This window comes from Bos taurus, chromosome 19 (genome assembly GCF_002263795.3).
Source record: "Bos taurus isolate L1 Dominette 01449 registration number 42190680 breed Hereford chromosome 19, ARS-UCD2.0, whole genome shotgun sequence".
Classification (NCBI taxonomy): Eukaryota; Metazoa; Chordata; class Mammalia; order Artiodactyla; family Bovidae; genus Bos; species Bos taurus.
This window is the reverse complement of record NC_037346.1, coordinates 34,106,759-34,119,675: the sequence shown is the minus strand read 5'-3', so window position 1 is coordinate 34,119,675 and position 12,917 is coordinate 34,106,759. Positions and strand designations below refer to the sequence as shown.

The following is a 12,917-nucleotide window of genomic DNA, read 5'->3' as shown; positions in this document are numbered from 1 at the left end:
CCTGTGGGCGCTGACCTCCTCTCCAACCCTGCATGGACTTTTCCCACAGGCCGTAGGCAGGTGGGGAGCACGCTCTGGAGCACCCACATCCTGGGCCAGCACTGGTGCCTCTCAGGGGGCCTTGTGAGGGGCTGGAAAACAGCCCCTCCTCTCAGTTAAGACCACAGAGCAGAAGCTGCCCCTGGCTTGGTGCCCCCAGCCAGGGAAACCCTCTAGCAAGCATGAGTTTGGGACACTTCTGGGGGCCAGGGGAGCCAGGGTTGGCTGCCCCCGCTTTGGGTGAGTGTACCTGGGTCCTCTGCCGAGCCATGCTCCAGGGACCCTCACTTTGCCCCTGCCCTGGGTTCTGCCTCTTCTGGGGCCGGAACTCTGCCCTCTGTCCCGAGCCCATCCTCCCTGCTGGTGGGCTCTCCACCCGCAGGGGCTCCACAAGGCTGCAGGACAGGCCCCAGCCCTTGAGTCGGTGGCCAGGGCCCCATGTCCCGCCCCAGTCCCGAGTCCCAGTGTGCTCACACCCTCAGCTGCGTGAGCTGCTCACCATCCCTGCCACATGCTCTGTCCCACCGGCCTGGCTGTCCTGCTTCTCCCTGGGTGGGAGGGTCAGATCTACCCTTCAGCCCCAGTCCAGGCAACCCTCTTCCTTAAGGAAGCCCCCGCCCTTCCCCGAGTTTTCCTTGGGCTCTACAAGGACAGGAACGGGTTACGTTCAGGGCATTTGGCCTGAGGACTTGGCAGGGCCAAGCTCTCAGAGCCTCGAGCAAAAGTGCAGAAGCCCCAGCCATGAGCTCCTGAAGGGATAGGGGTCTGCGTCTCTCCTTGATCGCAGGACTTCTCAGAGATTTCATGAGGTCAGGGTCCCCCGGTACAGCATGTGGGGACTGCTTTCAGGCTGCGCTGCTCGTCCCGCCTCCCCCATGGCTCCCCTCTCTCCCTGCACCTGTGGCTGCTGCTGACGGTGCCCAGGGTGCCAGCCTGGAGTAGGCGCTGGCCCCTGTCAGCCTGGCCCATCACTTGGCTCCTCACAGCCTGAGTTTCCTCCTCTGGACATCGCGCCCAGAGGCGGGGCTGCCTGGGTGGCCTCCCTGGCATTGTAGTCCAGCCCCGGGGCCCAGGGACGCTGCTGCTCTGCCCACAGCCACTGCCTCTCCCACTCTCTCCCCAGGTGCTGCCACAGCCTCGGCCCCTGTCAACCCCTTCCAGGTTAACCAGCCGCAGCCGCTGACGCTGAACCAGCTGCGGGGGAGCCCAGTGCTAGGGGGCAGTGCGTCCTTTGGTCCTAGCCCAGGTGTGGAGCCTGTGGCTGTGGCCTCCATGACCTCCGCGGCCTCCCACCCAGGCCTGGGGGCCAGCAGCTCCTCCCTGCCACCTCTGGGCCCTGCTGCAATGAACATAGTGGGCAGCCTGGGTGTACCCCAGTCGGCAGCTCAGGCCACCGGCACAACCAACCCGTTCCTCCTCTAGTGCCCGGCCGGGACCCGTGCAGAGCATCCATGCCGAGGACGCCGAGCAGGGACTGTCGCTTGTGGAAGGGGTCGGAGAGCAGGGGGATGGGTGTCAGGGCGTCCTGTCCAGCTTCCTGAGCAGAGGGTGTCTCTGTGATCCCGGGCCTCAGTCTGAGGGGTGAGTGGTGGCAGCAGACAAGAGGCATCACACAGCATGTGGGTCCCCGGGCCCAGCCTGGCCACCCCATTGCCTCTGTGGGGATCTGCCAGCTCTCGGGGGCTTGGCCGAGGCGGCGGCCATGTGAAGTGCCAGTCCAGCCTCAGCCCAGGGTCTCTGGGACACTCTCGCCGGGGACCTGGCCCCCACCCCTAGCCCCAGGGACACCCCGGGCAGCCCCAGGCATGGACCGGATGGAGTGCCGGCACCCTCAGACACTGACCTTTTGGGGACGCAGTTGTGCGTGTTTTACTTTTCTTTGACTCGTGCGTGAGTTCAAAGTGAATGCCACCACCGTGGAACAACTCTTGAATTAAATCCACTAGAGAAGCTTTAAACTAACCCGAGCGTAGCCCTGCCACGTGCTCCGTGCTTGTATGCGTTTGCACAGATTTTGTTTAGTACAGTTTCATATTTGAGTTTGCAGAATTATCAAATAGTCTTTTTTTGGCTAATATTTTTATAACGTGGTTCTTATTTAACTGTCTAGTTTTGATAGAATTTACCAGGTCTGGCTGAATTAAGATATTGGCAGTGTCATGTTAGTGGTTTAAATTCTCTTATTTATGGTTTTAACTCTGTAAGAAAATTTAAATACGAAGAGACAAAAAAATGCCTTATGGAAAAACTAAAGCAAATTCTTTATAGGAAAAATATGGGAATTTGATTACACATAAAAGATATTAAAAAAAAAAAAGAAAAACCTACAATAGTAACAAAAAATTGTAGCCTCTAGTTGCCTTTTCCTTTAACTCCCTTTTTTGGTAAATTACCAAACTGACTTTCAGCCTTTTTGGCTAGATCTAAGAGAGAGGCTATTTTTCTTACTGATGTACCAACATGAAAGTTAAAGACAAAATCTAACATATGAATGTTACTCACCAGGTTTTATCAGCTAACTTCTGTGACTGAAGGCATGCACAGTTAACAGGACTCGCGTTTACAGTGGAAACATGGGATGGAACCCTGTCTCTGTGACCTCCCCCTTAGCTCCACCCTCAGGGCAGAGGTGGGGACAGTGCTGGCGGCTTGTCGGGGGGCAGTGGGGCTCTGCTGTGGCTCCTGGGACAGCCCTAGGCTGACGGGCTGCGGCCCAAGCCTGGCTCCCACACACTCACCTGCCCTCCAGACACATGTTGTGATGTAGAAATAACCATCTCTTTCTTTGGAGAGGATCAAAAATCACTCTTATACAGAAAAGATATTAACAAACATGCACTAATCTTACCTCCCTCTCCCCTGCTTCCTTTGTCCCACCCACCACAATTTAAAGAAGTATTAAGTCACAAAGATCAGAAGAGACTCACTCCTCCCCAGAGCAGGGACATTGGCCCCGAGTCCCATGTCTGGACAGCTAGCCTAGTGGGCAAGTCAGTCTCCATTTCCACAGTGGACGTCTTGCCTCCGGCACCAAGGGCAGTTAACACCAGGTCCCTCTGCTTGCAGTGCTGGGCACGGGAGGCTGACAGAGCAGCCTGGAGAGCTCACTCTGCTCCTCCTTTCGGAGGCCACCTCCAGCCCAGAGACTTGGGCTGGACTGTGGACTCCTGAGTCATCAGGAAGGCCGGACCGGCTCTCCTCTCCCAGCGGCCCAGGGGAGAGCGGGCTTGGGGCAAGATGTTCCCCCAGGGAGGGATGGGCTGACGCCTGCACAGGTGGTAGGACCACACTACTGGGTGCTGGGGCCGCTCCTCATCAGTTAGGAGCCCTTCCTGACATGACACAGGCCTCCGAGGCCCAGGCAGCCTCAGCTCCCGCCCTCGATCAGACCCATCCCCAGGCACCTCTTCCCATTGCCCGTTGCACTGATCATGAAGCCACTGGCACTGCCAGAGTGTGGGATGTGTGCCATCAAGCGCCCTCCTGCCCAGGTGCCATGGTGGGGGTGTAACCCAGCCATTCTCAGTCCAGGGGCAGGTGGCTGGTTTTGAACTCGTATTGACTATTGATACTTATTTACTGTATAAATATAATTTATCATTTGTATCATGATGCGGTTTCTGGTTGTGTCCTTCCCCTGCCTCCACCCTCATCAATCCTGAAACACTGTGAGGGGCCGGCTCAGGAGCCAGTTCCCACCTGGACCCAGCTTGGCCACTGAGCTGGTCCCGGTGCCTGTGTGAGCCTGAGCATCAGGGAAGGAGTGGACTGGGGAGCTCCTGTACAGTCAAGGTCATGACAAGGGAGGAGCTGAGAGAGAGGCCATGTCAGGGAGGAACCATCCAGGTGGATGGGGATGCGTCAAGGGTGGCTGGAGTCCGGTGGCCGTAGGCTGGTCTGATGACCAGGGGTGTTCTGGAAGCTGGGATGGGGCCACGGGGATGCGCCTGCGGAGCAGAGGCCAGAGCAGGAGAGGACTCCTCATGCAGAAAAGGCCAGCGTCCTGCTGCCTATTCCAGGGAGCACAATGAGTTGGGGCAGGGGGAGTGGCCCTGAGTAGCATAAACTTCTGGTTTCCAGAGGAACTGGGGGAACACGAGCCGGGGGCTCCCTTCAAATCCTGCCAAGGAGAGAACACTGGGCGAGCCCTGTGACCTGCTCAGAGGGCTCCCCTGAAGCTGCCAGCGGGTGGTCAGGTGGCCTGGCGTTGGCCGAGGGCAAGTGGGTTCTCCCCCTGCAATACCACCCACCTGGGGAGGCTCTCAGCCCGTCCCCTGTCCAAGGGTGGCAGGCATCCATGGAACTGGAGCCATGGAGCATGGTCAGTTTGACATGTGCCAGGCACCAAGCAGGCAGGTTTTAGGGCCGAATGTGTCGAGGTGTGAGGGGCACACAGCTGTGAGCCGTTGAGATCAGTGTTGAGTCCAAGCGCGCGTGCTGGTGGCTGTTCTGTGCAGCGGCCATGGGCGGTGCCCTCTGAGGTGAGGGCCCTGCTCCCAGGGGATGTGCTGCAAAAGTCGGTGCAGCCCTAGCCCAGGCTCTGTGAAAAGGTTACACTTTATTATACGATTGCTGGGCAGAGGGCTGTTGCCTTCACCGGGGGAGGCCCTGGGGTGGGCTGGGCCCCGAGACGCCCTGTGTGTCCGGAGGCCCGGTGTCATAGCCCAGCTTCCTCATGTCCTTGGTCACCACGTTGAAGAGGAGAGTGACGAAGCCCTGGGAGCGGACACGGGTCACTGGGGACAGAAGGACAGAGTCAGCCAAGCTGGGTCAGAGACAGATCCAGGCTGCTTTGGGAATCAACAGCTTCCGTGTTCCCTCCTGGAAAGTGGGGGCAACACTGCCCAGCCCACATTCCTCCCTGGGAGAAGGGGCTGCCCTGGGGACAGGGCGATGGAAGTGGCAACCCTTCTGAGCTGGACCCTGCTCCACCCATCTGACTCCTGGGGGCCCACCTGGTCCCTTCCATGCCCACCCTGCCCAGGGTGAGGGGTGAACCTTTACCTTCCCGGCCTTCCCCCTGAGCCACCACTTTGGGGTCTGTGTACTCGGGTCGCCGTCCCATGAACCAGCTGGGAAGACAGGGGAGCGGGTGAGCAAGGAGCTTGGGGGTCCTGCAGACATGGCATGGGCTCTCCCTTCAGCCCTTTCCCGGGGAAGAGCCTCCCCACACCACCCTCCTCCTCAGCTGGACACCGTCCATGGGTACGGTCATTGTGGGCAAAAGCAGAGGGAGGGCTAGGGCTGGGAGGGTGCACGGCCTGAACCCAGGGGGCCCCACCCGGAGTCCAGCAGCCATCCTTGGGGGTGGGCAGAGGGACAAGATCAGGGCTCTCTGTTGTCCTAGTAGAGCGGGACCGTAGACTAGTCACTTCCCGACTCTGGGCCCTAGTGTTCTCCAGTGTCCCGGGGATGTGATCACAGGCCCAACCTGACGGGGCTCTGGCCAAGATGTCTGTGCCCCCCGCCTGGGCAGTGTCCTGCCACCTCGCTCCCAACGGCAGGGAGGTGGCACTGGCCTGGGTCCTTTACACCCACACAGGCACCAAGCGATGTGGCCATGGCAGGTCGGGAGGAGCCTCACTGACTGCGCCTCAGTTTCCCCGTCAGAGGAGCAGGGCTCCACCTGTACCTGCCTGCCAGGCTGCGCTGAGGACCAAGCTGGGGAAGCAGCCCCCAGGGCTGGCATGTGCCAAGGACAGATGCTGCTGTAGGAGCACCAGCGGCTCCTTGGGGCAGAGACATGCCTGAGTCGCCCATGTGGTGGCATCTTGGGGAAACCCTTGAGCATCAGATTGGAGGGGCGGAGTGATGGCCCCAGAGATACCAGGTCCTGTTGAGAGAACTTAACGTCTTTGGTTTTAAGCCACCACATCTGTGGTAACTGGTCACAGTGGTCACAGGAAGCAGTCGCAGGGGAGTGGGTAGGCAGCAGGCTGAGGAAGGGTGCTTGGGAGCAGAGCACCCAGAGAGGGGGTGTTTGGAGGGGCTGCTTGGCCAGCTTCTCAGTGGCCTCCAAGGGCCCTGGACTGCGGTGGTCTTGTCGATTCAGCTGCTGCCCTGGGTTCCATCATCCAAGCTCACACAGTCCAGCTGGGGCAAGAGCGCCCCCTGCCCACCCCCCGACCCCCCCAGCAAGAAGAGCAGGAGACACCCCTGCTACCACCTGGTCAGCAGTGAGGTCTTCCCTAGCCAGAAGCCCCTTCCTCAGGGAGACAGCACACGGGGGCCCACAGTTCTCCCCCGAGCAGTGTGGACGTGGCCAGGATGTGTGGACCCACAAGGCCCTTGACACCCCACAGCTGCCCCGTGGGTGGTGATGTCACCTCCAGCCGACACTGGCCCAATCACAGTGGCTTCCGGAGGAGCTCCCAGGGGCAGCAAGCACCCAGCCATGCTCCCCAGGCCTCAGAGCTCAGGAAGCTTCCTCCAGCCAGCAGGGCTCCAGCCACGTTCCCCTCATCCTGCCCGCCCACCCAGCAGCTGAGCTGACTGTTCTCCATCCCTACCCCCAACAGCCAGCCAGGCCCAGCCACCCTCCAGCTCCTGTTCAGATGAGGGAAGGGGCCAGAGGCCTCGGCTGGTCTCACCCAGGCCCTGTGTCCAGCCCCCGCTGGCTGTGCTGCCAAGTCCATTACCTACTCCCTGTGCCTGCAATCTTCTCTGGGCTCTGCCACAATGGCCCCACCCTTGGCTCTAAGCCCTGCTCAGATGTCACCTCCTGGCAGAGGCCCCTCATGCAGAGGTGTTCAGCATGACAAGGAGGGGTGGGGGAATGTGACAGCCTTCCTTCCCACCACTGAGGCCAGGATGGGCGCCCTGGGGACGGGGGATAGGCGTCTACTCACCTGGTAAACTTTTGCAGTTTAGATGTAGATTCTGGGACAAACATGGGGATGGTCTTTTTGTGCCTGAAACAAATGTTTTCACAGCTGTGCTGAATCAAGGGAAAGTGCTGGAACTTTCTGAGCCTCCAGTGAGGGACAAGCTGGAGTGCCCAGAGGTTAAAGCCGAGGCTGCCTCCAGGGCCAAGTTCCCGAGAGCCCTGCCTGTTTTCAAGGGCCAGAGGATGTGAGGGTTACAGACACCAACCCCGGCTCAGCTGCACCCTCACAGGGTCTTGCCTTTCCCCTAATGTCCCCCTGTGCTGCCCGGATACCTTTCCTCCAGGAAGCCCATGGCAGCCCCCAGGGTCCCACCCGCTGTGATCAGCGAGCAGGTCCTGTCCCAACACCTCTCGGCTGCCTGCTGTGCCGCCTCCCTCCGCCCCCTCTGACCTAGTCCTACTCCTTAGGGCCCGCCTGGTCCCCCTGTGCCCAGACGTCCTGTCTGCACTGTGTCTACATCTGTCATGGGGCTTGATGAGACAGAGCCTCAACTCTCCACCCTGCCCACTAATGGGGGCTGCCGAGGGCAGGGCCCTGAGCTCACATGTGTCTGACACGTCGTCCTCAGGCCAGCAGAACCGCGCACAAAGGCAGCAGCCATGCGGGCTCTCGGGAAGGAAAGAAGGAATGAATGTCTCAACTCCAACCCCTGGGGCCTCTCGAAGCCCAGGACACTGCCCACCCCTGCCTCCTCCCAGATGGGGCTGCGCCCCCACCCCTGCAAGGCCCCATCTACTCCCCACCTCCAGGGGGGTTCCTCTGGATAGGAGCCTGGCAGAGGGTGCCCACCTCCCAAAGCTGCGTGGCCAGCAGCCCAGGGAGCATGGAGGAGGACCTACCGGCCAGGTGAGAGGGGCACGTGCACCGCCCCGTATCCTCGGACCACGTCATTTCCGAACACGTCCGGCCCGTACACGCTGAGCACAATCTGCGGCCCTTCGAACGACAAGGCAGGGGTCAGCCCGTGGGGAATCCTGGGAAGAGCAGGGCAGAGAGCAGGGCCGTGGTCCTTGAAGCCCCCAGGTATGGGGCTGACAGAGTACGGGGTGAATGTGGGGACCTCCCACCCCACACCAGGGGCTTCTGCCACCCAGGATTCAGGAGGCGGGAAGAGGGGGGCAGAGCCTGGCAGCTGTCCAGTACCGGCCGATGCCCTGCCTGGGATGCTGTGATTCCACTGTCCACAGACCCAGGAAGTCGGCAGGCATCCAGGTGTGATCGGGTGGGGTCCGGTCCTGGGACCTTTTTTGAAGGGGTGTCAGACTCAGGCCAGCGGGGTGGGTCCTGGGAGGGGTGGTGTCCGGTCCGGTCCAGGAGGACAGAGGGGAAGCAGAGGCCTGTACGCCCTTCCTCTGGAATCCTAACTGGAATCCTAACAGTTCCCAGTGTTCCCGGTGGGCAGTCCTGCCCCCTGGAGGCCCAGAAGAGAAGTCCTTCCACTCTGGGCCCCTCCGGTGGAGGCAGGAGCTGGCTCGTGGCCAACCCACATGAAGTGTTCCTGGGGCGGGGAGGGCCGTTCAGAGATTGTCACTGCTTTTCCTAAGGTTTCACCACCAAAGCAAGTGTTCCCAGCCTGGTCCTTTGGTTCTGCCTGTGTTCTGAACTTTGTACCATGGGAATGGAACAGTGCATAGATTTCTTTCAGCTTCTTAGACTCAGTGTTCACGGGATGCAACCAAACCATGTCACCTACAGGGTCTGCTCAACTTGGTCCCATCTAGCATGTCTGTGGGGTGCACAGTCAAGCAGGGGCTCAGCACATGTCCCCCCAGCTGCTTCCCGGGGGCGCAGCACCCACTCCAGCCTTGTTCCCTGAGCCAGCGCTTGGCACCCTTCATGACAACTTGCCATCCTCAAGCTTCCTGATTGGGCTGTTCTGGTGCCTGCATTGTGGCCACTCACTTTTTTCTTATATGATTGTATTTAATTTTGACTGTGCTGAGTCTTCATCACCGTGTTAGCTTTTCTGTAGTTGCGGTGAGCAAGGGCTATTCTTTGTTGTGATGTGCGGGTCTTCACTGTGGTGGCTTCTCTTATTGCGGAGCACAGGCTCTAGGGCTTTAGAAGTTGTGGTTTTGGGCTCAGTAGTTGTGGTGCAGCACGTGGGATCTTCCTGGACTAGGGATCGAACCTGTGTCTCCTGCACTGGCAGGTGGAGTCTCTACTACTGAGCCACCAGGGAAGCCCCTCACTTTAGCTTTAATTTGCATTTTCCTTAATTGTAACTGTTCTTCCTAAAATAAACCTGAGGCCTTGTCCTGTTTATTGGTCACTCAGACCACTCTCAAGTCCCCTTTCCACTCCTGCGCTGCCCCTTGTCATGAACCGGCTGTCTGCATAGATTCAGTTCTGCCTGGGGCTCCGTATGGATCTGTCTGTCCCGGTGCCCTCCTCACTGTGCTGTATAATTACAGCTTAGTATCTGGCTGGCAAAAGTCTCAACGGGCATCTCCATCATCTCTGCCAGAATCGGCAAATGCTCCTGGGGGGAGCGGGGGCGGGGCCTCTCTGGAGCCCTGCTTTGCTCCTGGAGCTCAGCAGCTAAATAAAGTTCCATGCTCTGCTGCCTGTCTGATGCCTTCATGTAGTTGTTTTCTGGTTTTGCTTTTAAGTACTCTATTCACCTGTCCTCGGCAGCAGGAGTCTGGTATGTTACCTAGTGCTGTCTTCCAGGGAGCCAATGAGAGTTTCTTATTCATGGACAGCAGGATGGCCGTCCTGCCCAGGAGGGTCACTGGGCAGCCTCTGCTCTAGACCTGCAACCCCAGACCCTCTAAGCCTGGGCGCCGGCTGCACGCAGTGTGAAGGCCTGGACTGTGAAATCAGATCCGTGCTCAGCTACTCAAGGTGAAGCTGAAGGCAAATGATGCCACTGTTTTGAGTCTTGGTTTCCTAAACAGGAGAAGAGGTGGAGAGAAGCCTACCTTTAAGATAGTATCTCACAGCTCAGCCAAGTCCACGTTTGGAGAGCACGCACAGCTCTGTGGAGCGAGCCAGGCTTTGCACACAGCTAGCACTCACGAGTGACTTCACTTTCACTTTTCACTTTCATGCATTAGAGAAGCAAATGGCAACCCACTCCAGTGTTCTTGCCTGGAGAATCCCAGGGACGGGGGAGCCTGGTGGGCTGCCGCCGTCTATGGGGTCGCACAGAGTCGGACACGACTGAAGCGACTTAGCAACAGCAGCAGCAGCAGCACTCATTAAGTGAGAGTGATCACAGACGACCAGATACAGTGGACAACAAACCCTGCAGACACTAGCAAGGAGAACTTTGGGAGGCCAGAGGTAGGACGAGGGCTGGGTGCCCATGGCAGAGAGAAGGGCCTACCCCTGGCTCAGGGCAGGGTCTTGGAGGAGGAGCAGGGGGCTCGGGACTGGCGGAAGCACAGCGGTGATGGATGGGGGAGAGCCGTTGAGAGGCCAGACTGCTGAGCCCCAGTCACCAGGCTCTGCCCTTCGCAGGCAGTCGCTGCTCAAGGTTTCAGGCTGGGCTTCACCGACTTCGTCAGAACCTCGGAAAGGTCAAGTGCACACAAATAAGTGGGAAGGAAGGGAAAACAGCCAGGTGTCTGAGAGCACCTGACAAGGCTGGTAGAGGGCCCCAGGGATGAGCAGGACGAAGCCTGCAGACTCACAGCCGTAGGGGTTGGTGCTCTTAAAGGTGACGTCGATGGGGAAGTTCCATACCAGCGCCCGCCTCGCATCTTGGCTCTTGGAGGTGATCTGTGAGATGCCTTCCTCCAGCCCCTGCGAGGACAATGACAGTGACGGCCAGCGTCCCAGCTCCAGGCTGCCATGTCCTCCCACCCCACCCCAGAGGTGACAGCTGAGAGCTGTTTTCATCACCATCTTCTGCCGAACAGAGGGACCTAAGACATGACAGAGCGGCTCCCAGGTCTTTGAGGGTTTCTATCCATTAGGGCCTGAAACCTTGAGGCCCCTCCCCTCTCCTGGTGCCCAAGCTCCACCTGCACCTCCTTCAGAGGAGGGGACGGTCCAGCAGGCTGTTGCCCTCTCCCTTGTCGTTCTGCCTAGCTAGTTTATTCTACAGCCTTCTACTTGGCCCATCCCCCTGCTTCCTTCAGCTCTACGCTCAGTTACTGTCTTAAGGAGGCCTTTTCTGGCCTCTCATCCCTCCCCTTCCTGCCTTCACTTTCCCCTCAGCACCGCTACTAGCCAACAGCCTGGAGCGTTTACTGCCCCGAGTCTGTCTCCCTCTCAGGCAAGTGGCCCCAGCAAAGCTGAGCTGGTCTGGCTTTGTTTGCTGCAGGGCAGGGCCCAGGAGCGACCATAGCCTTAAGGGTGGATCAGGGATCTCTGCATTCTCTGCCCCGGCCTCACTGGGAACAAACTCACGTGTGTGCCACCCGTGAACTCTTAACTGGTTCTGAACTGGGAGGGGAAAGGGTGCAATGGCGCCTTCAGAAACCCCTCCAGTCACAAAAGCTGTGAGTCTGGGAGGCTGTAGGGTCCAGCTTACCGCTGTGGGGGCCCAGTCCTGGCCATACACGAAACAGTACTTGCAGTAGAGGTCGTCGTACTCAGGAAACTGGAAATAAGCACACACAGCTTCTGCTCACAGGGACTCATGCTGTGACCACCTGTTAGCCAGGCAGGTACAGCCACCAGCAACTCTGAACATGAGGCACCTGGCGGGCAGGGGCTGAGAGAGCAGGGTGCGTGGATATGGAGTTCATTGGAGGGTCTGGTCTCAAGATGTGGGATAGTCCAGGGCCACTGCTGCCCCCAGGCTTTTGCTCAGGCTCTGACATCTGTATGACATGCCCTTCTCATTCCTTCACCTGGAGGAGTGCTGGTCACCCTTCAAAACTGACACTTCGGGGAGCCTGCCATGACTTCCAGGTTGTTGGAGCCACATCCCAGCTTCCACAGCCCCTGGTGCTCCATCACAGCACTGACCATGTTTATTTCTCTCAACTCCATTAGACTGTGAACAAGGGACAGGTATGTGGGCCTTCTGTGTCCCTAGCACCTGGCACAGGGTGGGCACAGGAGGGTCTAAGGAATGATGCCGAAGTGAAAGGTCTAGAAGACAGGTGCTCCCAGGATACAGGGCTTGGTGGGAGCTGAGGGCCTGCAGAGCGGCCCAAGCAGAGAAGGGGAAGAGTGGGGATGAGGGGCTGCTGAGAACACAGGCACATGTGACCCAGCCCAGCTGAGGCCCCTGCTGGGATAAAGCAGAAGAGGGGAAGCTGGCCTTAGGCACCAGGCCAAGGAGGAGGTGGACAGGGTGGGAGCGTGGGGCAGCGACCCTGATGAAACAGGAAGGCGGGAGATGCCCACTAAGAGACCCCACGGGGCTTTACCTAGACCACCTTGGTTAGTACTCACAATATAATCATAATATTTTAAAAACAGCCTGGAAAGGCAAGTCCAGCAAAGCTTTGACATCAGTCCAAGTTTGAAATTCGTTTTGCCACTTCCTTTGGGCAACTTCCCATCTGTAAAATGGGGGTGCAAGTAATACCTACTTCAAAGGGTGGTTGTGAAGACTGGCTGAGCGGGGCTGGGCATGAAGACTGGCATATATCATGTCTTACAGTAGTAACAAACGGTTCTTAGGACATGCAGGGGACTGGAAAGCACTGTCCCCTTCCGTCGGACAGACACACCCTCCAGGTCAGGAGAGCTGCCACCATCGCTGTGTCAGACCAACCCGCGCCGGAGGAGCTGAGGGTCGCTGGGTGGATGGAGGCCCCTGCCCGAATCTTCACGCGGGCTCGGCCAACTGTGGCCTCGGCCTGCTCAACCCTCCAGGCCTGTTTCCCCACCGCACTTCGTGGCGGAGGGTCCGCGCGACCTCTCGCCAAGCCTGTCACGCTGGCTCCCTCCCCCGAGGTTCGACCCTGGAGAACTCACGGCCGCTCACCTGGGCGCTCTCCACCTGCCCGTTGACCATGAGCAGGAACACGCTGGGGGCCGCGGCCGCCATAGCCGGGCCGCGCGGTTTCTAGGAGGCGCCGGGTT

General features: G+C 59.0%; 2 protein-coding genes across 13 annotated transcripts in view; one reads left to right on the top strand and one right to left on the bottom strand.

The window, feature by feature from the left end:
* EPN2 (epsin 2) overlaps window positions 1–3,651 on the top strand; it is a 52,698-nt gene extending 49,047 nt beyond the window's left edge. For 10 of the 11 annotated variants that reach the window (XM_005220326.5, XM_024979748.2, XM_005220325.5 and 7 more), the window contains one exon: window positions 1,163–3,651. In XM_005220326.5, the coding sequence (XP_005220383.1) occupies window positions 1,163–1,461 (299 nt within the window). In that variant the 3' untranslated portion in view covers window positions 1,462–3,651. The remainder of the gene's footprint in view (window positions 1–1,162) is intronic. The other variant, NM_001206317.2, reaches the window with a different exon arrangement.
* A 927-nt stretch (window positions 3,652–4,578) lies between these two features.
* On the bottom strand, window positions 4,579–12,917 carry B9D1 (B9 domain containing 1). 2 transcript variants are annotated; one of them, XM_059877824.1, is made up of 8 exons: window positions 12,820–12,902; window positions 12,282–12,391; window positions 11,410–11,478; window positions 10,565–10,676; window positions 7,766–7,862; window positions 6,888–6,950; window positions 5,044–5,111; window positions 4,579–4,775 (listed from the first exon to the last, which is right to left on the bottom strand). In XM_059877824.1, the coding sequence occupies exons 2-8, from the start codon at window positions 12,339–12,341 to the stop codon at window positions 4,633–4,635; spliced, it is 612 nt and encodes a 203-aa protein (XP_059733807.1). In that variant the 5' UTR covers window positions 12,342–12,391; window positions 12,820–12,902; the 3' UTR covers window positions 4,579–4,632. The 2 variants fall into 2 exon arrangements, with proteins under 2 accessions (XP_059733807.1, NP_001103534.2); NM_001110064.2 differs by lacking the exon at window positions 12,282–12,391 and having other exon boundaries at window positions 12,820–12,917.